The sequence below is a fragment of the Bos indicus genome, chromosome 6 (assembly GCF_029378745.1).
Source record: "Bos indicus isolate NIAB-ARS_2022 breed Sahiwal x Tharparkar chromosome 6, NIAB-ARS_B.indTharparkar_mat_pri_1.0, whole genome shotgun sequence".
NCBI lineage: Eukaryota > Metazoa > Chordata > Mammalia > Artiodactyla > Bovidae > Bos > Bos indicus.
In genome coordinates, this window is record NC_091765.1 from 166,778 (window position 1) to 194,168 (window position 27,391).

The 27,391-nt window shown below is 44.6% G+C and overlaps 1 protein-coding gene and 1 pseudogene across 1 annotated transcript; one reads left to right on the top strand and one right to left on the bottom strand.

Annotated features, from left to right (window-relative positions):
* Positions 1-1,677: 1,677 nt before the first annotated feature.
* LOC139183567 (olfactory receptor 5D13-like) lies at positions 1,678-2,926 on the top strand (the record flags this gene model as incomplete). Its single annotated transcript, XM_070790984.1, has 2 exons — positions 1,678-2,446; positions 2,742-2,926. Coding segments are annotated over 2 exons (954 nt in total), but the record flags the coding sequence as incomplete, so codon positions are not given.
* A 7,022-nt stretch (positions 2,927-9,948) lies between these two features.
* LOC139183568 (olfactory receptor 5W2-like) lies at positions 9,949-10,951 on the bottom strand (annotated as a pseudogene).
* Positions 10,952-27,391: the final 16,440 nt, after the last annotated feature.

Below are 27,391 nucleotides of genomic sequence, written 5' to 3' on the forward strand. Positions count from 1 at the left end.
AAAGAATAAAATGGGGAAATAAATTATAAAGAAATAGGCATGTACTATATAGCAGAGCTTGATAAATCCACCTTTACTAAGAAGGATGTATTAGTGATAATGAGGTTGAATTTATAGATCTAAGCAGTTTTTGGAAAAGTCATACTGAAGAATGTTAATGTTATACATTTGCTATTAACATTTATTTAGAATCTTAAAGTCACTGTTATATTAAACAATCATGGAAAATTATTCTCATAATCTTGCACAGAGCATTTTAAATTGGAGGAATGTGGCTGGAATAATAGTCATAATCAATCTTTGCAGTGCTGAGACCTTACAAAGTATTGTTACAGAGGGTCTGTTGTGAACACGGTCCTTGGAAGGTATCTTTCTTACAAGTTCATCATGTGGGAATCAGAGAAAGCTATAGTGTGGTGAGAAAACCTAGAGAAAAATAAGGAAAGGTGCATCTTAAACCAAGTGTTCTAATGAAATTCTACAGTGTTTCTATTGTGTGGCTTCCAGAAGAAGGGATTTCTGCATTGTCTTCCCCAATGTGTCCACCAGTTGATAGATGTCCATGCTTGTGCTGGATTTTCACAAACATATCAGGTGTTTGAAATCATAACAATTATTCATAATTCTGATATATAAAAAGGTAAATATCTGTTATACCATGTCTTACAGCATTTGAATTCATTATTGAAGTATCTAGTTCCAATCTAGTGATTTAAAATTTATATTACTATTCTTATCTTACTATAGAGGAAAAGTTACTGATTATTGTGATCAGTAATAATCAAGAAATATTCTGGTGTCCCATTTGAAATAGGTGTTTTCCAGCCACTTTTCTTTGGAAGGACTAAAAACTTAATTCAAAATGGCAGAGTATATATTTGATCCATTCTGAGGCCTATATGCTTTCTCCAGTACTTTCACAGTTCTTATTTTTGTCACCCAAACTCCAAAATCTGCTACAATGGAAAGAAATGAGTTTCCTGTTCAATATTGTTTCAACTATTATCACAGGAAGCATAGCTCATATTTTGTTTTGAAACTTCTGATGAATAATACAATTGGCTATGAAGAATACATTTAAACATTTTCAAAATTAGTTCAATATAAGTGAAAAAGTTTAGTATGTCTTATAGCATAGCTCCAGAATGGGTTGAGAATTTGGAATAACTAGGAATAAGAAAGGAATTGAAAGGAGATACAACAACCAAGAAAATATTATATTAACTGTTTTGCAGAGATGTTACCATTATACAAATTAGCATATAAGTTAATTGTCTCATAGCTCAGGAGGTGAGGCAGGTAAGAAACTGTGGAACCTAAAGACATGTTTTTCTCCAATACATGTAATTGGATTGTATATATCAGGTGTTTTCACACAACTCAGAGTCACTCAAAGACAATGTCTCCTGAAAGCAGCTGATAATAATGAGTTTTATTATTTGAAATAAAGCAGGACCTAATCTGTTTTAGTTCTTTGTTTCTGAAGATTATACACAATGAAAATTATTATTGGCTGTATAATTGACATACAAGTGAACATTAGCATTTGAAATAAAGCAGAAGTATAGCATTTACAGAAACACTGTAAACAGAGACCCAGTGAGTTTTGCAACACATTTTCTATTCTCTCGCCTATTTCAAAGTTTAGTTTTTACTCTTCTGGATCAACATTGATACTTTGTCCACAGGAACCAAGCAAACCAGAGTAATAAGGTCACTTTCATTCTCTTGGACTTCTCAGAATATCCTCAGCTCCAGCTGCCCCAGTTCCTGGTCTTCTTGACCATCTACACAGTCACTCTGCTGGGGAACCTGGGCATGATCCTGATAATGAAGTCCAGTTCCAGGCTCCACACGCCCAGGTATTTCTTTCTCAGCCATTTATCCTTCATTGATTCCTGTTACTCGACAGTAGTTACACCCATGCTACTAGAAAACTTGGTTGTGGAAGACAGAACCATCTCCTTCACAGGATGCCTCATACAATTCTTCTTTGTCTGCATATTTGTGGTGACAGAGACATTCCTGTTGGCAGTGATGGCATATGACCAATTCATGGCCGTTTGTAACCCTCTTATCTATGCTGTTGTGATGTCCCAGAAGCTTTGTTCCTTGTGGTTGTCTGCATTATACTCTTGGAGTATAGCCTGTTCCTTAATATACACATACGTTTTATCAAGGTTATCCTTTTGTGGGACTAAGTTCATAAATAACTTTGTCTGTGAGCATGCAGCCATTGTTGCTATTTCCTGCTCTGACCCCTACATTAACCAGGAGATCATTTTAGTCTCTGCCACATTCAATGAAGTAAGCAGCCTGATGATTATTCGCGCCTCCTATGTTTTCATTTTTATCACTGTCTTAAGGATGCTTTCGACTGGGGGGTGCCACAAAGTCTTCTCCACCTGTGCCTCCCACCTGACCACCATTACCATCTTCCATGGGACCATCATTTTCATCTGCTGCTGTTGCTGCTAAGTCGCTTCAGTCGTGTCCGACTCTATGTGACCCCATAGACTGGACAATGCAGCCCACCAGGCTCCGCCGTCCCTGGGATTCTCCAGGCAAGAACACTGGAGTGAGTAGCCAATTCCTTCTCCAATAAATGAAAGTGAAAAGTGAAAGTGAAGTTGCTCAATCGTGTCCAACTCTTAGCGACCCCATGGACTGCAGCCCACCAGGCTCCTCCATCCATGAGATTTTCCAGGCAAGAGTACTGGAGTGGGGTGCCATTGCCTTCTCCATCCTTTTCCTCTATTGTGTTCCTAACTCCAGAAGTTCATCGCTCATGGTCAAGGTGGCCTCTGTCTTTTACACAGTGGTTATCCCCATGCTGAACCCAGTGATCTACAGCCTCAGGAACAAAGATGTGAAAAAGTCAGTGAAGAAATTATTCAACATTAAATTGTTCTGTGATAAAATGTAAAGCTAGAAAGATTTTTTGAGAGTAAGAGTTTCTCAATAGCAAATAGAATCATGAACCTATTTTAACCTTGCAATTGACAGGCCAATTTCTGTTCACTCTTTTATTTTATTAAAGTAACTTTAAAATTACAAATAAAAATAGAAATAAAAAACTACTTCAACTAAAAGTTTGATACAAACATTGAATTGTAATTTTTTGTGTGTATAATATCTGACCTTGTATTTGTCCTGGTTAAATTTCAGTTTAATTCAAGTCATGTGAACTACAGGACTTTTAAAAGGATCTGAAGAGTTATAGCCTACAGTAAGGAAGTTTACATCTTAATATAAAAGTAGTACATTGAGAGCTGCTCAGCATAAAACTCTAAGTATCTTAAGACTTTATTAATCCCATAAGAAACATTTTGGCTTTGGAAGATTCCCAGGCAAACAAAGACAAATTTGAAATATATCTAACTTAAATAGTTCATAATATGGTATAGTTTAAATATAATTGCTAATATAACCAGATATAAATTATTCTCTATGTGCTAGTGCAAGAAAATGATACAAATGTTGGAGATATAGTGTATATCTATCACTTAAGTTTTTCCATGTACATCATTGTGGTTGTACATTTTAAAATGTATTTATCTATCTCTTTTACTAGAAATTTTACTTAGGTAATTTTCGATTCAATTTAAGTTACAGTATCTTTAAACCAGTTCTCCCATGATAGTATAACAACCAACAAATTATGATTTAGTGTACAGATTTCAGTAAAGCATTAGCTATTCATTCATGAAAAAAGAAACATTTATGAACTCCAGTAGGTTGCAACAACAGCTATTCTTAAATAGTGACTTTACTGAGGCAGCTCTGCTGATATGAGGCAGGTCACTCGAGCTTCAAGGCTGAGCTAATGGACCAACTAATCTTCACTCTACAGACCTGTATGTAAATCATCCTCCTTGGACCATTCTTATGTTGGAAGCAATCAAGTCGCTGTTTGGGTCTCATCTATGTTTGGGTCAAAGTTAAAAAAAAAAAAAAAAAAGGCTAAACTTAAAGGCAAGGTTTGAAATTTTTTGCTTCTTGTAGAGCTGTTATGTTTTAGGTCAGGGGTATAGGGTGACATGAAGAAGTTGGCTCAGTATTTGTGCATGTGTGATGCGTGCCTTCTCAGTCAGGTCTGACATTGTGATGCCATAAACTGTAACCCCTCACGCTCCTCTGTTCACGGAATTTTCCAGGCAAGAATACTGGAGTGGGTCACCATTTCCTCCTCTAGGGGAACTTCCCAATACAGGAATCTAATCCAGGCCTCTCAGGATTGAAGGAGAGTCTCTGGCATCTCCTTCATTGGCAGGCAGATTCTTTACCACTAGCGCCACCTGGAAAGCCCTGGCTCAATATTCACCAAAGATTAATTAAAACATTTACCTCATCAAAGATATTCTTTCTTGATAATTCCAGGTAATTCTATAGCAAATAGCAGAGAATCCATGACTATGACAGGTTTTACCAAAGGTTTTAATAATTTATGGGTCATTGGATTGCTTTAAGGAAATGACTGATTGAGATTAAACATAAGTCTTGCCTTTCCTATTTGTGTCTTACTAACGGGCTTCCCTGGTGGCTCAGATGGTTAAGTGTCTGACTCCAATGCGGGAGCCCCGGGTTCAATCCCTGGGTCGGGAATATACCCTGCAGGAAGAAGGCAACCAGTACTCTTGCCTGGAGAATTCTATGGACAGAGGAGCCTGGTGGGCTACAGTCCGTGTCCAAAGAGTCGAACACAACTGAGCGACTTCACTTCAATCATAATTAAGGTTTATAAGCAGAAAGTAAGGAGGGTCTATGTGTTGTAGTTATAATTCAACAAATTAAATATTACATTTCCTTCCATGATTTAGAGCTTTCTATGAAAATTAAATATTTACCATAATGCTTTACACTAAATCATATGTCTTTTATTGTTTAGGAATATGCAGCAAAATTCCCAACCCTCTTTACGCATGGCAATAGAGATAGGAATTTAACTTTTGTTTGTCATCCAAGGGTCATAACCAAATGTTCCTATCCAGTTCAGGGAGCCCAGTCTGGTGGTCTCTGATTACTGGGAGGAATGGAATGAGGAGAGGGGACAGAGCCTAGGAAGGGAGGGGATGCATGTATAATCATGGCTGATTAGCATGGTTGTATGGCAGAAACCAACACAGCATTGCAAAAATTAAAAAAAAAAATCAGAAACAAAAATAGTGTGCTGTGTATCTGTGTGTAGTTTAATAAAGATGTTACTAACACAAAAATGATTTAGAAAATTTGAGAACGCATCATGTGATGTCTGACATATTCAGTAATGTTTCAAGATAACAATTAAAATATACTGTTTTAAATAGCAAATTTGCCAAATATCAAAATGAATCCGCCACAGGTATACATGTGTTCCCCATATTTGGCAAAACTAATACAATTATGTAAAGTTTAAAAATAAAATAAAATTAGAAAAAAAATAAATAAATAGCAAATTTGAAGTTATGTAACTTGTAATTTGGTTCTCATTAGATTTTTATATTAAGTAGAAAAGAAAAAAAAGAGAAAAGGATCAAATAGTTGCAAAATCCTTTTAGTATAGATTATTTTTGCTTGGTAAATGCTCTTGAATAGGCAGTTTATTTATATAAATGCAATGCAAACTCTTTTCCAAAAATTCTTAGGTTGCACTTTCAATCTAAAAGTAAACATTTTAACTACAAAGCTCAATGCATTGATATGTTAGATAACATAGGTTAGTTCACTAATGGTTATATTTAGTAACATTTATGAACTACTGTTTCTATAGATGGATTTATATGCTACTTACCTTTAAAACTTTTGGATGTAGCAAGTATAAATATAACTTTTCTTCCTTGAAAGACTATGACTAAATGGTTGCTGAGGATACATACAATACTGCTAAGAATTGTACAGTTCAATGTTCACTTCTTTCTGGAGCAATAATTACAAAACCTGGATCTGGTGCATGATGTATACATGCCAATATTAATATGCTAACTAACTAAAGAAGGCAACAGCCGATATACTGATTGATATTGGGCACGTATCTTACTATATTATTCTATTACAAGACATTTTCCTTACATGACTAAAGTCAAAGTGTGTTAGTTGCTCAGTCATGTCCAACAGTTTGTGAGCCCATAGACTGTAACCTGGGCTTCCTCTGGTGGCCTGGTGGCAAAGAATCTGCCTGCTACACAGAGGACACAGGAGACCTGGGTTCGATCCCTGGGTGAAGAAGATCCCCTGGAGAAGGACATGGCAACCCATTCCAGTCTTCTTGCCTGGAGAATCCCATGGACAAAGGAGCCTGGTGGGCTACAGTCTACAGGTATGCAGAGTCATATACAACTGAAGTGACTGAGCACACACGCATGGACTGTAGCCTGCCAGGCTCCTCTGTCCACGGAATTCTCCAGGCAAGTACACTGGAGTGGGTAGCCATTCTCTTCTCCAGGTGATCTTTCCCCATCCAGGGGTCAAACCCACATCTCCTGCATTTAAGGTAAATTCTTTACCTTCTGAGCCACCAGGGAAGCCCTTACATAAGGGAAATTCAGAATCAAAAAATGTAAAAAGTTTAAAAATATAAAATCTACTAGATTTAGTAAGAAATTATTAAAAGAGCTTTTGATTCACATTTATGAAAAAGATAGTTTCTTGATCTGTGACACCTATCTGCACTCTTGCATATTCTACTAACATAGCATCTCCAGTCCTAAACATGATACTCTTCCAGTGTGATCATTACTGTGCAATATCTTGATTCATTTTTTTCTTTTCTTTTTTAAAATCAATTCTTCAATTCTTTAAAAGAAGTATTTTCCTATTATAGTGTTCTAGTGAGGTTTATGTTTTCCCAAAGAAATTCAAGCAAGAAGTGGTAATTTGGGGGAAGACTTTCAAAGATGAATATTTGGACAATATCTTTAGCCTTAAACACAGGCCAAGCATCATGTGAATAGAAAATTGGATTCCAATAATCAATGGTCTGTAGTAATATTATGGTTTATAAATTATCCTTTGTGGATGACTGTAATAGAGTGTTCACCGAAACAAATGTCTTGAAAAATTAGGTGTCAAGTGGGTCTTAGAAAGCATCACTACAAACGAAGCTAGTGGAAGTGATGGAATTCCAGTTGAGCTGTTTCGAATCCTGAAAGATGATGCTGTGAAAGTGCTGCACTCAATATGCCAGCAAATGTGGAAAATTCAGCAGTGGCCACAGGACTGGAAAACGTCAGTTTTCATTCCAATCCCAAAGAAAGGCAATGCCAAAGAATGCTCAAACTACCGCACAATTGTACTCATCTCACACCCTAGTAAAGTAATGCTCAAAATTCTCCAAGCCAGGCTTCAGCAATATGTGAACCATGAACTTCCTGATGTTCAAGCTGGTTTTAGAAAAGGCAGAGGAACCAGAAATCAAATTGCCAACCTCTGGTGGATCATGGAAAAAGCAAGAGAGTTCCAGGAAAACATCTATTTCTGCTTTATTGACTATACCAAAGCCTTTGACTTTGTGGATCACAATAAATGCGGAAAATTCTGAAAGAGATGGGAATACCAGACCACCTCACCTGCCTCTTGAGAAACCTGTATGCAGGTCAGGAAGCAACAGTTAGAACTGGACATGGAACAACAGACTTGTTCCAAATAAGAAAAGGAGTACTTCAAGGCTGTATATTGTCACTCTGCTTATTTAACTTCTATGCAGAGTACATCATGAGAAACGTGGGGCTTGAAGAAGCACAAGCTGGAATCAAGATTGCCATGAGAAATATCAATAAACTCAGATATGCAGATGACACCACCCTAATGGCAGAAAGTGAAGAGGAACTATAAAGCCTCTTGATGAAGGTGAAAGAGGAGAGTGAAAAAGTTGGCTTAAAACTCAATATTCAGAAAACTAAGATCATGGCATCCAGTCCTATCACTTCATGGGAAATAGATGGGGAAACAGTGTCAGACTTTATTTTTTTGGGCTCCAAAATCACTGCAGATGGTGACTACAGCCATGAAATTAAAACATTTTTAATTTAAAAGACTTTCCCTACTGCTTGGAAGGAAAGTTATGACCAACCTAGATAGCATATTGAAAAGCAGAGACATTACTTTGCCAACAAAAGTCCGTCTAGTCAAGGCTATGGTTTTTCCAGTGGTCATGTATGGATGTGAGTGTTGGACTGTGAAGAAAGCTGAGTGCTGAAAAATTGATGCTTTTGAACTGTGGTGTTGGAGAAGACTCTTGAGAGTCCCTTGGACTGCAAGGATATCCAACCAGTCCTTTCTGAAGATCAGCCCTGGGATTTCTTTGGAAGGAATGATGCTAAAGCTGAAACTCCAGTACTTTGGCCACCTCATGCAAAAAGTTGATTCATTGGAAAAGAGTCTGATTCTGGGAGGGATTGGGGGCAGAATGAGAAGGGGACGACTGAGGATGAGATGGCTGGGTGGTATCACTGACTCGATGGACATGAGTCTGAGTGAACTCCGGGAGCTGGTGATGGACAGGGAGGCCTGGCGTGCTGGGATTCATGGGGTCGCAAAGAGTCGGACACGACTGAGGGACTGAAATGAACTGAACAGTGTATACAGATGAATGTTCTTTACTTCGAATGTGATATGTATCTTCTTTATAGATCAATTCAGTTCAGTTCAGTTCAGTCGCTCAGTCATGTCCGACTCTTTGTGACCCTATGAATCGCAGCACGCCAGGCCTCCCTGTTCATCACCAGCTCCAGGAGTTCACTCAGGCTCCCAGCACCCTAGTATTCACAGACATTTTATAATTGTTCTTAAAATTTATTATATATATGTATTCAAGCAACATGCCATATCTGCAGTTAATTTTTATTTTCTTAATTATTGATGTCTAATAAACATTCAAAAATGTTATCTACTCTTTTTATTTCTTTTTTTTTCTTTGCTTCGTTCTCTCTCTCTCTTTCTCCATTTGTGTTCCAAACATTAGGTAAGTGTTTTGAATAATACAGAAGGAATGCAGAATCTTTTAGCAAAGATTGTTCACAATCTCATACCGTAGGCCATGATTTCACAAACAGGACAATATCAAATAGAATGATTAAAGGAAATGGTTGTCTGTGAACTATAAAAAGGAACACTTAATCAGAACTAAGAAGGGGAGGAGTTGATAGCTAATTATTAAAGAAAACTATGCAACTTACCAAGGCACTTTAAATTGCTTTTAGTTTTGGATTTCTTAATTCCAGAAAGGGTGTGTGTATGTGTGTGTCTGTGTTTTCAGTCACATCCAACTGTTTGTGACCCCAGGGACCACAGCCTGCCTGGCTCCTCTGTACATGGAACTTTCCAAGCAAGAATATTGGAGCAAGTTGCCAAGGATTGAATCCGAGTCTCCTGCATCTCTTGCATTGGCAGGCAGATTGTTTACAACTGAGCCACTGGAAATTCCCTAAAAAGGTATACTTCTGTACGTGTCAAATCATCTTCCTAAAATAATTTCCTTTTCAAATTTATTTTTGTATCTGACAATTAATATCTCCATTCAAGAAAACCTTTCTTCTGCACACTATGTTTTGACATTTGTTCCTAGATTTTTAATCCTAATTTTTTTTTAATTAATGAAAGTCTTAAACTTTATTATGAATTGTATGTGTGGTTAGTTAATAAATGTTTCTTTATTCATCTATATTATAAGGTCAATTTTTATACAAACTAATTGGTTTTTCAAGAAACATAAAGCACCTAGAGGCAGACAAAGAATAATTAAATAGTTGATAAATATTAATATATTTGGAATAATAATGTTTGAATGAATGGATACACACAAAAAATATGATAGAATTTGAAAAGCCAGGAAGTTTTGCACAGGGACAGTTTCATAGATAAGGTCAAGACATATAATGAAGCATGACAAGTTTTGAAAACTGCAACAATTTCCTATGGCTGAACTTTAGTATAGCTAGTCATTTATTAAATAATATGATAAAATTTTATTTCTCATGTGTCATACCATATAATTTTGCAAAAGTAATTACTATATGTGTGTGCATATATGTGATATAAATCTTTGAAGCCATCTTTTATTTTTAATTTTCCTAGGGCATTTTTCACATCCTTGTTCTGTAGGCTATAAATCAGAGGATTTGACATGGGAATCATAAGGGTGTAAAACAATGAGGTCATTTTGTCTTGATCTAAAGAGTAGATTGAACTTGGCCTAAAGTACATAAAAAGCATAGTTCCTTGGAAAATTGCCAGAGCAGTTAGGTGGGAGGTGCAGGTAGAGAAAGCTTTGAACTTCCCCTCAGCAGAATGGATCTTTCAGACTGCAAGGATGATATAACAATAAGAGACAAGAACTCCTGAATTTGAGCTCAATTCAATAACTCAAAAAACAATAAATACTGTTAATTCATTGACCTGTGTATCAGAGTAGGAAAGAAGGTAGAGTGGAGATAAGTCACAGAAGAAGTGGTTAATCTCATTTGACCCACAAAAGCATAAGTGGAATGCTAATGTCGTGTGTATCAGAGCATCTGCCATTCCCACCAGGTAAACCCCAGCCACAAGCAGGGAGCACACCTTGCTGGACATGCTGATCTCATAGAACAAGGGGCTGCTGATGGCCTTGTACTGGTCATAGGCCATCACTGCCAGCAGGAGACACTGAGAATCTGCAAAAGATACAGGCAATCAAGAACTGTAGGGCATAACCATAGAAGGGGATTGGTTTGTTCTTGGCCAAAAACTCAACCAGCATCTTGGGCCCAATTGCTGTGGAATAGCAGAGGTCACACAAGGAGAGGTGGCTGAGGAAAAAGAACATTGGCATTTGCAGTTGGGGATCCATTCTAATCAAAATTATCATTCCAAGACTTCCCAGAAGATTAATGAGATAAACAACTAGCAACATGGCAAATAAGGTCAGTTTCACTTCCAGGTCACTGGTAATCCACAAGAAAATGAATTCAGTCACAGAGGAGCAATTTTCTTTCTCCATTTTTTAATTTTTATTATATAAATTTTTGACAAAATGATCAGGAAAAGTATAGATAAATGTATGGACATCTGCAAAATATCTATAAAGGAAAGCACAGTCTCTTTGTGTAAATGTCATTTCATACTCAGAAAATTACCCAATCGTGTACCTACTTTTTGAAGGAACATTGTTACCTACCTGGAAAAATAAAAACAAACAAAAAACTGTAATACACATTGAAAAAGTTTTATCTAAGTCTGCATGTCATTATGATGTATATAAAACTCTATGAGTTTTTTATTTTCCTAGGTTTTTGCTTTCTTACCTCTGGAGGTATAATTGGAAGAATTAATGTCTTATTTTATGTTCAAAATACCATAGAAGAGACACCAATATTTGAGACCTGGCTGTCAGTTATAGGATTAAGCACTTTCCATCTCTGGAAATAGTCATTTGGACACAAAAATTTGTTACCATTGTTATGTTTCTCAAAAAACAGCTCAGATAATGTTGATTTAAAATTATTTTCTATACATTCTAGAGCATATCAGCAACTATTCATAATGGAAATTATTAAGTTACCGTCCTGGTCTAAGTTACCTTCAGCATTTGGCAGACATAAAATAGGCATTATTGGCCTTTACTACAGAAATGTGTTGCTGCTTTGGCACAGTTCTCATTACCAATCTCTGCAGTGCCCTGGTGCCAGAGGATGGCACCTTGAGCCAGCCAAAGAAAAATGATACAAAAAAGTGAAAACAACATAATTTAGCACACACATTTGTGTCTCTTTGATTTTAATTGACTTTCATATTAAAAAAAAAAGAAAATGAGATAAGGTATAAACACTTCTGATATATAGAGTCTCCTCCTTGTGTGTACGTATTTGCATGTGTTGTGTCTGCATGTATGCATGTCTGTTGATATAAGAATTAGCATATTGGTGACAGACTTTCCTTAAGTATATATTGGCATATGATTTACTTGGAGTTAAGTTTGCACATGTTGCTATTTATAGTGTTCTACCTATATTCTTTTTGAAATAAAATTTAAAAAAAAACTAAAATGTATGTATATACTTCCTCAATGACAAAGAGTAAAGGCTTTCCTGTGAATCTAAATTAAAAGAAAATAATTAAACAATCATTTTATAGATGCTAGCAGAGTGGATCTTCAAGACTGGAAGGATGATATAAAAATAAGAGCAAGGACTCCTGAAATAGTACTCATTTCAATAGAACCCAAAGCAGTGAATATCACTAACTCATTGACCTCTGTATCTGAGCAGGACAGAAAAAAAAAAAACAGCAGAGCTAAATCACAGAAAAAATAGTTAATTACATTTGACCCACAGAAGCATAAATGGAATGTTAATGCTGTGTTTATCAGAGCATCTGCCATCCCCACCAGGTAAACCCCAGCCATAAGCAGGGAGCACACCCTGCTGGATATGCTGACCACATAGAGCAAGGGGTTGCTGACGGTCTTGTACTGATCATAGGCCATCACTGCTGGCAGGAGACACTCAGAATTGACAAAGATACAGAAGACCAAGAATTGCAGAGCATAGCCATGGAAAGAGATTCATTTGTTCTTGGCAAGTAGGGAGAAATATCAATAACCTCAGATATGCAGATGACACCACCCTTATGGCAGAAAGTGAAGAACTAAAGAACCTCTTGAGGAAAGTGAAAGTGGAGAGTGAAAAAGTTGGCTTAAAGCTCAACATTCAGAAAACTAAGATCATGACATCCGGCCCCATCACTTCATGGCAAATAGTTAGGGAAACAGTGGTAACAGTGGCTGACTTTATTTTCCTGGGCTCCAAAATCACTGCAGATAGTGACTGCAGCCAAGAAATTAAAAGATGCTTGCTCCTTGGAAGAAAAACTATGACCAACCTAGACAGCATATTAAAAAGCAGAGACATTACTTTGCCAACAAAGGTCCATCTAGTCAAGGCTATGGTTTTTCCGGTAGTCATGTAAGGATGTGAGAGTTGTACTATAAAGAAAGCTGAGCACCAAAGCATTGATGCTTTTAACTGTGGTGTTGGAAAAGACTCTTGAGAGTCCCTTGGACTGCAAGGAGATCCAACCAGTCCATCCTAAAGGAAATCAGTCCTGAGTGTTCATGGAAGGACTGATGCTAAAGCTGAAACTCCAATACTTTGGCCACATGATGTGAAGAACTGACTCATTGGAAAAGACTCTGATGCTGGGAAAGACTGAAGGCAGGAGGAGAAGAGATGACAGAGGATGAGATGGTTGGATGGCACCACTGACTCGATGGTCATGCCTCTGGGAGACAGTGATGGACAGGGAGGCCTGCTGTGCTGCTGCGGTCCATGGGGTCTCAAAGAGTCAGACATGACTGAGTGACTGAACTGAATTGAACTGGCAAAGAGGTCCACCAGCATCTTGGGGCCAATGGCTGTGGAATAGCAGAGGTCAGAGAAGGAGAAGTGACTGAGGAAAAAGTACAAGGGTATATGCAGCTAGGGATCCATCCTAATTAAAATAATCATTCCAAGATTTGTCAGAATGTTAATGAGATAAACAACAAAAACATGATAAACAGGGTCACTTTATACCCAGACTTATCAGTAATTCCCCTAAATATGAATTCAGTTAAGGATGAGCAATTTTCTCTTTCCATTCTTTGGTGTTCTTATCTAAAGTTTTGAAGTAACATAAGATGAGACTCTCACAACTAGAGTGGAGCCATGAAAACTAGTGAGGAGACCCAAATGCCACAAATAGAGAGAACATCCTCTCCACAGAGAACCCCCAGAGGAGGCAAGACAGCAACTAGAAAGGAACCATGAGTCCCCTCCTGAACTTGAAAAGAGGCTTATGCCATAACTCAAGAGAAGCCCATGGCCACAACAAGAGAGGAGCCCACCTGACAGTACTGGAGAGTGACCTACCACCACAACTGGAGAGGAGACCCTGGACATTGCACCTCAAGAGGGTGCCCTCCACCCCAAATAGAGACACACCACCTGTGCCAGTCGAGTAGACCCCCCCTACCACCATCAGAGAAGAGTAACCTCGGCACAAGTAGAAAGCAGCCCCTTGAACATGACCACTTGAGAGGAGCATTCCCATACAATGCAATTACACAGAAGCCTCCTTCCTCAACTAGAGAGGAGGCTCCCACGCCACGACTAAAGAGGAGGAGCTGTGCCAAAATTAGAGAGCAGGCTCACAAATATTGCACCTGTAAAGAGTGCCTGTGTACATCGCTACCAGAGAGGAAAGCCGCTCCACAATTTGAGAGGAACACTCCACTGGGACTCTAGAGGTGCCAGTCACACACTGTAACTAAAAAACTCAAGAGGATACTGCACACCAAACTATAGAGGAGCTCATCCAACACAAGTAAGCATTGACCCCCCCCACACCAACTAGAGAGGAGCACCATGCCACAGGTTGTTTAGCTATCCACACATTGCAACAAAACAGAAGCCACCCTGAACACTGCTACTAGAGAGGAGCCACACCATCACACTACCACAACTAAAAGGAGCCCCCACTACTGCAACTGGAGAGAAGTCTGCAAACAACAATTAGATAATAGCCATCCCACCACAAATAAAGAGTGGACCCTCACTGCAACTAGAGTGGAGCCTCATGTCACAACTAGAGAGTAGCCTCTGGCACATTGCAATTAGACAGGGGCCAGCCTGCACATTACTACTAGAGAGGGTCTGCCCCACTGTAGCTCGAGAGGAGGCTCCACCTTAAGTCTAAAGGAACCCTGAGTCAGCTGCTACTACTCAAGAGGCAATTTGACAGGAGACCTAGGCTGTAAGAATAAAAGACACCTCTGGCCAATGTGACAGAGGGACTCCCTGGTCAAAACTTAAGCGGATTCCCCCAGATAAACAACAGTGGTGTCCCCCAGGATATCACACCTAGACCTTCTGCCTCCAATGGAGATGAGCTCCATGAAGTAAGTTGAGTGGAGTCCCTCACACCTAGAGCAGCAATCCCATTAATATTGGTGAGGAACCCCCTGGTACCAAAAGTAAAGAGGACCTCCCCCATGGAGATGGCCACACCCCAGCCAGAGAGGACACAGCCCCACACCTGGAGAGGAGCCCACCACCACAACTCGAGAGAAGCCACTGCTGGACATGACACATAGATAGGAGTCCCTCTGCTGCTAAAAGAGATGAACCTCACACCAGAAGTAGAAAGGAGCCGGGACACCACAACTAGAGAGAATCGAAACCATCACAGCTACAGAGTTGACCTTGACCAGAATGATAGAGAAGTATGATGTCAAAACTAGCGAGTAGCCATCCAACATTGCAGCAAGACAGGAGCCACCCTGCACATCCCTGCTAGAGACAAATTGGGCCAAGAGAAAGAGAGAGGAGGCCCCAATGCAAGTCTAGAGGAAGCCTGAGTAACCCCCAAGTTGAGAGGAACACCGAGTTCACTGCCATGGCTACAGTGGAACCATAGGTCCCACACTGCAACTCAAGAGGAACACTGATTTCTCATTGCAACTCAAGAGTATCTCTGAGTCCTTGCTGAGACTCAAGAGGAACCCCGAGTTTCCCCCTTCAACTCAAGAAGAGGCTGGACTCCCCAGATGTAATTTGAGAGGAAACCCGAGATCCCCGATGCAACTCAAGAGGAACCCCGAGTTACCCACCTCAACTTGAGAGGAGGCCTGACTCCTCAGTTGCAACTTGAGAGAACCCCAAGTTTCCACTGCAACTCAAGAAGTACCCTGACTTCACCACCTCAACATGACATGAGGCCTGATTCACCTGCAGTGACACAAGAGGAACCCCTAGTTTTCCATCACAACACAAGTAGAGGTACTAGCCAATTGATGCAACTCCAGAGGATTCCCAAGAGGAGCTTGCTGCTGCTGCTGCTGCTAAGTCACTTCAGAAGTGTCCAATTCTATGGGATCGTATAGACAGCAGCCCACCAGGATCCCCCGTCCCTGGGATTCTCAAGGCAAGGACACTGGAGTGGGTTGCCATTTCCTTCTCCACTGCATGAGAGTGAAAAGTGAAAGTGAAGTCGATCAGTCGTGTCCGACTCTTGGCGACCTCATGGACTGTAGCCCACCAGGCTCCTCCATTCATGGGATTTTCCAAGTAAGAGTATTGGAGTGGGATGCCATTGCTTTCTCCACAAGAGGAGCTTCAGTTCAGTTCAGTTCAGTTCAGTCACTCAGTCGTGTCTGACTCTTTGCGACCCCATGAATCGCAGCACCCCAGGCCCAGGCCTCCCTGTCCATCACCAACTCCCGGAGTTCATTCAGACTCACATCCATCGAGTCAGTGATGCCATCCAACCATCTCATCCTCTGTCCTCCCCTTCTCCTCCTGCCCCCTATCCCTCCCAGCATCAGTCTTTTCCAATGAGCCAACTCTTCGCATGAGGTGGCCAAAGTACTGGAGTTTCAACTTTAGCATCATTCCTTCCAAAGAAATCCCACTGCTGATCTCCTTCAGAATTGACTGGTTGGATCTCCTTGCAGTCCAAGGGACTCACAAGAGTCTTCTCCAACACCACAGTTCAAAAGCATCAGTTCTTCGGCACTCAGCTTTCTTCACAGTCCAACTCCCACGTCCATATACGACCACTGGAAAAACCATAGCCTTGACTAGACGGACCTTTGTTGGCAAAGTAATGTCTCTGCTTTTCAATATGCTATCTAGGTTTGTCATAACTTTCCTTCCAAGGAGTAAGCATCTTTTAATTTCATGGCTGCAGTCACCATCTGCAGTGATTTTGGAGCCCAAAAAAATAAAGTCTGACACTGTTTCCACTGTTTCCCCATCTATTTCCCACGAAGTGATGGGACCAGATGCCATGATCTTCATTTTCTGAATGTTGAGCTTTAAGCCAACTTTTTCACTCTCCACTTTCACTTACATCAAGAGGCTTTTTTAGTTCCTCTTCATTTTCTTCCATAAGGTTGGTGTCATCTGCATATCTGAGGTTATTGATATTTCTCCCGGCAATCTTGATTCCAGCTTGTGCTTCTTCCAGCCCAGCGTTTCTCATGATATACTCTGCATATAAGTTAAATAAGCAGGGTGACAATATACAGCCTTGACGTACTCCTTTTCTTATTTGGAACCAGTGTGTTGTTCCATGTCCAGTTCTAACTGTTGCTTCCTGACCTGCATACAAATTTCTCAAGAGGCAGGTCAGGTGGTCTGGTATTCCCATCTCTTTCAGAATTTTCCAAAGTTTATTGTGACCCACACAAAGGCTTTGGCATAGTCAAAAAGCAGAAACAGATGTTTTTCTGGAACTCTTGCTTTTTCGTTGATCCAGCGGATGTTGACAATTTGATCTCTGGTTCCTCTGCCTTTTCTAAAACCAGCTTGAACATCTGGAAGTTCACGGTTCATGTGTTGCTGAAGCCTGGCTTGGAGAATTTTGAGCATTACTTTACTAGCATGTGAGATGAGTGCAATTGTGCGGTGGAGCTTACCCCACCACAATTCGAGAGGAGCATTCTACTGCCACAAGAGAGGAAGCCTCAGACCACAACTAAGCAGGAGGCATGCCCTGCCACAAATATATAGGAGCTTCCTGCATATCACAACTAGAAAAAGTGCCCCTTCTCATTACAACCATAGAAGAGTCACCCAACTCCCAGTTTGAGAAGAGCACTCTACAGCATCTAGAGAGCAGCCCAATTACCACAATTAAAGAGGAGTTCCTCTGCCACAACTAAAGAGGTGGCTGCAAATGACAACTAGAGACGAGCCGACCCACAGCAAATAAAGAGTGCACCCCCACTGCAATTAAAGTGGACCCATACTGCATCTAGAGTGTAGCCTCCCACACATTGCACTTAGACAGGGACCAGCCTGCACATCACTACTAGAGAGGATCTGTCCCACTGCAGCTCCAGAGGAGTGTCCTCCACAACTCCAAAGGAACCCTGAGTCACATGCTGCAACTCAAAAGGCACCCCAGGTTCCCCGCTGAAATTTCATTGAATCCCTAGGCTGTAACAAGAAAAGGGGCCACTGGACCAAATGATGGAGTGGCTCCCATGCCAAAACTGAAGCAGATTCCCCAGGCACAACTAGAGTGGTGTCTCCCAGGATATCACACTGAGAGAAGACCCTCAGCCTCCAATGGAGATGAGCTCCCTAAAGGAAGTCTAGTTGAGGCCCTCACAACTAGAGAACAGCAATCCCACTAATATTAGTGAGGAACCTATAGAACCAAAAGTAGAGAGGACCTCCCCCTTGGAGACATGCACATCCTAACCAGGGAGGACACAGCCTCGACCCTCAGGATGAGCCCTCCACCACAACTTGAGAGGGGGCCACTGGACATCACACAGAGAGAAGAATCCCTCTTCTGCTAATACAGATGAACCTCACACCACAAGGAGAGAAGAGCTTGAATATCACGATTAGAGAAAATTGAAACCTCTGCAACTACAGAGTTGACCCGGACCACAAGGAGAGAGTATTCCCTTGCCAGAACTGGTGAGCAGCCACCCGTCATTGCAACAAGATAGGAGCCACCCTGTACATCCATGCTAGGGACGAGTTGCCCTAAGGAAACTTGACAGGAGGTCCCATCACGAGTCAAGAGGAACTCTGAGTACCAACAAAGCTTGAGAAGAACTCCGAGTTTCCCACCATGACTCCAGTGGAATCCTTCATCCCACACTGGAACTCCAGAGGAACACTGATTTCCTGCTGCAATTGGAGAGGAGCTCTGAGTTCCCTGGGGCAACTCTAGAGGAAACCTCGAGTTTCCAGCAACAACTAGAGAGGAACTCCGAGTTTCTGCTGCAACTCAAGAGGAGGTCCGACTCCCCTGCTGCAACTCAAGGGGAAACACAAGTCCCCCACTTCAACTCGAGAGGAGTCCTGACTCCCCTGTTGCCACTTGAGAGGAATCCAGAGATCCCCGTCGCAACTCGAGAGGAACCCTGAGTTTCCTGCCACAAGTCGAAACAACACTGAGTTCCCCTCAACTCAAGATAAGGCCTGATTCCTCTGCAGCATCTCGAATGGAACACATGACCCCAGGTGCAGGGTCTGGGGTGTGGTGTCACCCAGAGTTTGTGCAGGTGTGACCCCAGGTACAGGGTCTGGAGAAAAGTGTCACCCTAGAAACTGTGGAAATATGATCCCAGGTGCAGGGTTGGGAGGGGATCATGCTGGAAATAATGGTTATGTGAACCTATGGGCATGGTCTGGGAGGATGTCAACATGGAAATTATTGACGTGTGACTCCAGGTATAGGGTCTGGGAGGTGGGGTTACCCTGGACTGTGGATATGTGATCCTAGTTGCTCAGTCTGGTGGGTGGGGTCACCCTGGAGACTGTGGGCATGTGACCCCAGGTACAGTGTCTGCAGAGGGCTGTCACCAATAGACACTGTGGAAATGTGACCCAAGATCCAGGGTTAAGAGGGGGTCACCTTGATACTGTGGACATTGACCCCAGGTGTAGGGTCTAGGAGGTAGAGTATCCTAGAGACTTTGGATGTGCGACTCCAGATACAGGGTTTGTGAGGTGGGATATCCTAGGAGACTGTGTACACATGTCCTCCGTTACAGGTTCTGGGAGGTGAGTTCATTTCTGGGACAGTGAACATATGACTTAAAGTGCAGTGTCTGAGGAAAAGGTTGACCCTGAAGACTGTGGACTTGTGACAACATGTATATGGTCTGGGAGGGGGTAACCTTGGAGACTATGTACATGTGACCACAGGTGTAGGGTCTGGATGGGGGGGTCACCTTGACACTGTGGATGTGAACCCAGGTGCTGGGTCTGAGAGCTGGAGTAACCCTGGAGACTGTGGATGTGGGACCTCAGGTATTGGGTCTTGGTGGTGGAGTCACCATGGGGACTATGGACATATGACCCAAAGTGCAATGTCTGGGGAAGAGGCTGACTCTGGATACTGTGGATGTGTGACCCGAATATATGCTCTGGGAGGGGGTCATTGTGGATACTGCAGACATTTAATACCAGGTATAGGGCCTGGGAGGGGGGTCACAATGGAGACTGTGGCCATGTGACCCAAGTACAGGGTCTGGGGAGGGTTGTCATCCTGGGGACTGTGGATGTGTGACCCCGGATACAATATTTGAAGGGGGTCACCCTGAAGACTGTGGACATGTGACACTAGATGCAGGGTCTGGGAGGGGATCACCCTGGAGACTGAGGAAGTGTGAACCCAATACTGGGCCTTGGAGGTGGGATAACCCTGGAGACTATGTATGCGACCACAGGTGCAGGGTCTGGGAGGTGGGGTCACCCTGGGGACTGTGGACATGTGACTCAAAGTGCAGCATTTGGGAAGGGGGCTCTCCCTGGAGACTGTGCACGTGTGATCCAAGGTGAGTGATCTGAGAGGGGATCATCAAGGAGACTGTGGGCTTGCAACTACAGTAATTGGGTCTAGGAGTTGGGGTTACCCTGGAGACTGTGGACATGTGACCCCAGGTCCAGGGTCTGGGAGCTAGGGTCACTTGGGGCCAGTGGACTTGTGACCCCAAGTGCAGGATGGGGGAGGTGGGGTCACCCTGGAGACTGTGGACATATTATCTCAGGTTCAGGGTCTGGGAGGGGTTTACCCTGGGCCATGGATGTGAGAACCCAGGTACAGGGTCTGGGAAGGGAGTCACCCTGGAGAATGTGGACGTGTGACCCAGGTACAGGGTCTGGGAAAGGGCATCATGATGGAAACTGTGGATGTGTGACCCCAGGTACAGTGTCTGGGAGGATGGTCACAGTAGAGACTGTGGACATGTGATCCCAAATACAGTACCTGGGAGGGGTCACCCTGGGAACTGAAGACATGTGACCTCAGGTACAGGGTCTGGGAGGCTGTCATCCTGTAAATGGCGGACGCATGACCCCATGTGTAGTGACTGAGCGGGAGGTTACCCTGGAGGCTGTGGACATGTGATCCCAGGTGCTTGAACCAGTGTTGTGGGATCACCCTGAAATCCATGGATGTGTGACCACAGGTTCAGCGTCTTTGGTGGTGTCACCTTAGAGACTATGGACTTGTGACCAGATGTTCAGAGTGTGGGAATGGTGGTCACCCCAGAGACTGTGGAGGTGTGACCACAGGTAAAAGTTCTGATGAGGTGGAGTAACCCTAGAGACTGGACATGTGACCCAAGGTACTAGTTCTGGTGAAGTGCGGTCAGCCTGGAGACATGGACGTGTGACCCCATGTGCAGGGTTTGAGAGAGTTACCCTTGAAACTGAAAATGTGACCCCAGAAACAGAGTCTTGGAGGGGAGTCACCAAGGAAATTCTGGACATGTGACCCAGGTGCAGGTATTTTGAAGGGGTCATCCTGGAGCCTGTGGACATGTGACACCAGGTGAAGGGGCTGGAAGGTGAGGACACTGGAGAGTGTAAACATGTGACACAGGTGTAGGGTCTTGGGAGAGGGCTCTCCCTGGATACTGTGGATGTGTGACACCAGTTACAGGGTCTGAGGAGAGGGATCACTGTTGACATGTGACCCCAGGTGCAGAGTTTGGTGTTTGGGATCACTGTGGAGACTGTGGAGTTTTGGGAGGTGGGTTCATGCTGGAGATGGGACATGCGACCATATGTTCATAGTTTTGGAAGGATGTCACCCTGAATATGGTGGACGTGTGACCTCAGGTACATGGTCTGTGTGGGGGAGGGTTCACCCTGGAGACTGTAGCCATGAGACTCTAAGTACAGGGTTAGGGTTAGGGTGTCAGCCTGGAGACTCTGGACATGTTACCCCAGGTTAGGATCTGGAAGGGAGTCAACCTGGAGATTCTGAACATGTGCTTCCAGGAACAGTGTCTGGGGATGTGTGTCACCCTATAGAGAGTGGAAATGTTACCCCAGGTGCAGGTCTGGAGGGGGTCACCCTGAAGGCTGTGAATGTGTGACCCCATGTACATGGTCTGCAAGGTGTGGTCTCCCTGGAGACAGTGGACATGTGACCCCAGGTAAGGGGTCTTGGAGGTGGGGTCACCCTGGGGAATGTGGACATGTGCACAGGTGCAGGGTCTGGGAGGGCTTTACCCTGGTGACCGTGGATGTTAGAATAGGTACCGGGTCTGGGAGTTTTGGTCACCCTAGAGACAGTGGTTGTGATACCCCAGTACAGGGTCAGGGAGGTTGGGTCAGCCTGGAGAATGTGGATGTATCTATCACTCCAGACAGGATGTGGGGAGGATTGTCACCCTGGAGACTGTGGACATGTAACCCCACATACAGGATCTGGGAGCATGGCCACAGTAAAGACTGTGGAAATTTGACCCCAGGTGTAGTATCTGTGAGGCAAGGTTACCCTGGAGACTGTGGATGTGTGATCCCAGGTGCTTGGACTATAATTGTGGAGTCACATTGAAGTCTGTGAACATGTGACCACAGGTTCAGTGTCTTGGATGGTGTCACCCTGGAGACTATGGATGTGTGACCAGATGTTCACTGTCTGGGAGTGGTGGTCACTCTGGAGACTGTGGAGGTATAACCATAGGTAAAAGTTCTGATGAGGCAGGGTCACCCTAGAGACTGTGGACATGTAACCCAAGGTACAAGTACTGGTGAAGTGCAGTCACCCTGGAGGCTGTGGTGGTGTGACTCCAGGTGCAGGGTCTGGGATGTTGGTGTGACCTCAAGTGCAGGGTCTGGGAGGGGAGGTTACTGTGGAAACTAGAAATGTGACCCCAAGTCATGGTGGGGTGTCACCAAGGAGACTATGGGCATGTGACCCAGGTGCAGGTATTTCGAAGGGGTCACCCTGGAGCCTGTGGACCTGTGACCCTAGGTGAAGGGTCTGGGAGGTGGAGTCACCCTGGAGACTGTGGATGTGTGACCCCAGGTTCGGGATCTGGCAAGAAGATTCTCCCCAGAGACTGACATGTGACCCTAGGTGCAGGGTTTGCTGACGTGTGACCCCAAGTATAGTGTCTGGGAGGTGGGGTCATACTGGAGACTGTGCAGTTTTGAACCCTGGTATAGAGTCTAGGGGGTGAGAAATCAGGCTGGAGACTGGATATGAGACCCCATGTATGTGGTCTGGGAAGGGAGTCACCCTGGAGATGGTGGAGATGTGACCTCAGGTACATGGTCTGTGAGGGGGTTCCGTGGTGACTATGGCCATGTGACCCCAGGTACAGGGTCTAAGGTAGGGTGTCAGCCTGAAGACTCAGGATTTGTTACCCCAGGTGCAGGTTCTGGAAGGAGGTCACCCTGGAGATTCTGGATGTATTATTCCAAGTACAGCCTCTGGGTACATGTGTCACCCTACAGACATTGGAAATGTGACCCTAGGTGCAGGTTCAGGAAGGGGTCACCCTGGAGACTGAACATGTGACCCCAGGTGCATGATCTGAGTGGTGTTGTCTCCCTGGAAACAGTGGACGTGTGACTCCAGGCACAGGATCTGGGAGGTGGGGTCATTTGGAGACTGTGGACATGTGACCCCAAGTACAGGATCTGGGAGGATGGTCAAAGGAAAGACTGTGGACATGTGACCCCAAATACAGTGCCTATGAGGGGTTGCCGTGGGGACTGAAGACATGTGACTTCAGGTACAGGGTCTGGGAGTGTGTCCCAGGAAACTGTGGACATGTGAACCCAGTGCAGGATTTGGTGGGGTTAACATAGGAGATTTTGGATATGGGAACCTAAGTGCTATGTTTGGGAGTCTTTGCCCTAAACTGTGGATGTGTGACCCCAGGTTCAGGATCTGGGAAGGGTGTCATCCTGGAAACGGTGCATATTTGACCCCTGGTGCAGTGTGTTTGGAGGTGGGTCACCTTGGAGACTGTACCCTACAGGTGCAGGGTTTGTAAGGGGTGCCACACCAGAGACTGCAGATATTTGACCCCAGGTACAGAGTCTGGGTGGGGGTCACACTAGAGACTGTGGAAGTATGATCCCAGGTGAAGGGTCTGGGAGGGAGATAATGCTGGAAATTGTGGAAATGTGACACCAGGTGCAGGATTGGGCAGGGGTGTCACCATGGATATTGTGAAAGTGTGACTCCAGGTACAGAGTCTGGGAAAGGGCATCAGACTGGATACTGTGGACGTGTGACCCAGGTACAGGGTCTAAAAAGGGTGTCAGCCTGGAGACTGCAGATGTGTGAACCAGGCACAGGGTCTGGGAAAGGGTGTAAGCCTGGAAACTGTGGACATGTGAACCTAATTTCACTGTCTGGGAGGATAATCACAGTACAGATTTTGGATGTATGACCTCAAGTACAGTGCCTGGGAGAGGACATCCTGGGATTTGAAGACGTGTGATCTCAGGAAAAGGGTCTGCTGCTGATGCTGCTAAGTCGCTTCAGTCATGTCCGACTCTGTGCGACTCCATAGATGGCAGCCCACCAGGCTCCCCCGTCCCTGGGATTCTCCAGACAAGAATACTGGAGTGAGTTGCCATTTCCTTCTCCAATGCATGAAAGTAAAAAGTGAAAGTGAAGTCGCTCAGTTGTGTCTGATTCGTACAACCCCATGGACTGCAGCCCACCAGGCTCCTCCATCCATGGGATTTTCCAGGCAAGAGTACTGGAGTGGGTTGCCATTGTCTTCTCCAGAAAAGGGTCTGGGAAGGTGTCAACCTGGAAACTGGACATGTGACCCCAGGTGTAGGTCTGTTAGGAGTGATTACCCTGGAGATTGTAGACATGTGATCCCCAGTGCTCAGATTGGTGTGGTGGGATCACCCTGAAGTCTGGATGTACAGAGCCTGGAGGAGGGGGGGGCGGCGGGGTGTTACTCTGGAGACTATGGATGTGTGACCACAGCTAAAAGTTCTGATGAGGTGGGTTCACCCTGGAGCCTGTGGACATATAATCCCAGGTAAAGGGTCTGGAAGTCAGGGTCCCCTCTGTAGACTGTGGATGACGTGTGACCTCATGTACACATCCTCACCCTGAAGATAGTGGATGTGTGACCACAGGTACAGTGGCTGGGCAGTAATGGCACCATAGAGACAGTGGAAGTATGACCCAGGTGCAGGTTTGGAGGGGATTTCCCTGGAGACTGTGGAAGTGTGACCCCAGGTACAGAGTCTCGGGAAGTGGGGTCACCCTGGAGACTGGACATGTGATCCCAGGTACAGGGCCTGAGAGGTGAGGTCTCTCAGACATTGTGGAAATGTGACCCCATATGCAGAGTCTGGGGAGGGGGCTCATCAGAGACACTGTAGACATATGTCCCCAGGGACCTGGTTTGGGAGGTGGGGTAACCCTGGAGACTGTGAACATGTTACCTCAGGTGCAAGGTCTGGGAGTGATTTACCATGGAGACCATGGACCTGAGAACCCAGGTGCCAGGTCTGTGAGTTTTGGTCACTGCGGTTGTGATACCACAGTACAGGGTCAGGGAGGCTGGGTCACCTGGAGAATGTGGATGTGTGACCCTATGTACAAATCTGGGAAGGACTGTCCATGGTGAACTGTGGACATGTGACCCTAGATGCAGGTTGTGGCACGGGGTGTCGCAATGGAGACTGTGGATATATGACCCCAGGTGCAGGGTCTGGGAGGGATGTCACTCTGGAGACTGGGGACTTGTGAATTCAGGTTCATGGTCTGGAGGGGGTTCACATAGTAGGCTTTGGTTATGTGAACCCCGTGCACTGTTTGGGAGTCCTCTCCCTGAAGATTGTGTATGTGTGACCCCAGGTTCAGGGTCTGTGAAGGGGTGTCACCATGGAAACTGTGGACATGTAACCCTAGGTATAGGGTCTGGGAGGGGTTCACCCTGGAGACTGGACATGTGAGCCCAGGTGCAGGGTTTGGGAAGTGGGATCACTCTTGGGATTGCTGACAGGTTACCCCAGGTGCATGGTGTGGGAAAGAGTCACCTTGTAGACCAGGGACTTGCAATCCTAGCTGCAAGGTCAGGGAGGTGCTATCACCCTGCAAACTGGCCATGTGACCCCAGGTACTGGGTCTGGAGGTGAGCTTATCCAGGCAACTGTTGATGTGTGATCCCAGGTAAAGTGTCTGTGGTGGCTTGTCACCCTATAGACTCTGGACATATTACCAATGTGCAGCATCTGGGAGCGGGTCACCGTGGAGACTGTGGATATGTTACCCCAAGTACAGGGTCTGGGAGGGGTAAACCCTGGGGACTGTGGACATGTGATTCCAGGTGTAGGGACTCAGAGGTGGGGTCACCTTGAGACTGGAAATGTGATCCCAGGTGCATGGTCTGGGAGGAGGTCACCATGGAGACTGTGAATGATTCCAGGTATACGGCCTGGGAGGTGGGGTTACCCTGGACTGTGGACATGTGATCCCAGTTACTCAGTGTGGGAGGTGGGGTCACACTGGAGACTGTGGATGTGTGAGCCCAGATACAGTGTTTGTGGAGGGATATCACACTAGACACTGGAAATGTGACCGCAGGTCAAGGGTTTAGAGGGTGTCACAATGAATACTGTAGACATGTGACTCCTGGTACAGGGTCTGAGAGGTGGGGTCACCCTGGAGACTGTGAAAGTGGGACCCCAGCTACTAGGTGTTGGAGGTGGGGTCACACAGTAGACTGTAGACATGTGACCCCAGGTACAGAGTCTGCAAGGTGGAGTCACCCCAGGGACTGTGGACGTGTGACTAAAAGTGAAGGATTTGGTGAGACACCTCTCCCCGGAGACTCTGACATGTGATCCAAGGTGAATGGTCTGGGAGGGGGTCACCAAGGAGACTGTGGACTTGTGACTCTAGGTATGGGGTCTAGGAGTTGGGGTTACCCTAAGACTGTGAACATGTGATCCTGGTACAGGGTCTGAAGGTGGGCTCATCCTGGAAACTGGAGTTGTCACCCCATGTTTATGGTCTGGGGGTTACCCTGGATACTGCAGATATTTGACCCCAGGGACAGGATCTGCAAGGGGGCTCACCATGGAGACTATGCACACGGGACCCCAGGTACAGGACCTGGGAGAGGTATCACCCAGGGGACTGTAGACATGTTACCCTGATCCAGGGTCAGGGAGGGTGTCACACTGGAGCTTGTGGACATGCGGCCCAGGTGCAGGGTCAGGAGAGTTTCACTGTGGAGACTGTGGACACATGACTGTAGGTGCAGGATCTGGGAGGTGGGTCACCCTGGAGGTTTTGGACATGTGACCCCAGGTGCAGGGTGTGTGTAGGGGGGGGGGTCACCTTGGAGACTGGAAGTTTAATCCCAGGTACAGGGTCCGGGAAGGGGGGTTACCCAGGAGACTGTGGATGTACACCGGAGTAGGTTCTGGGAGGGGTTCACCACAAAGACTGTGGACATGTGACCCCAGGTGTAGGGTCTGGGAGCTGGGTTTACTCTGAAAACTGGAAATGTAATGCCAGGTACATTGTCTGGGAGGTGGGGCCACCCTGGAGACTGTGGACATTTGACCCCAGATGTAGATTCTGGGAGGTGGTGTCACTCTGTAGAGTGTGGATATGTGCAGGGACTTAAGAGTAGACATGTGACCCC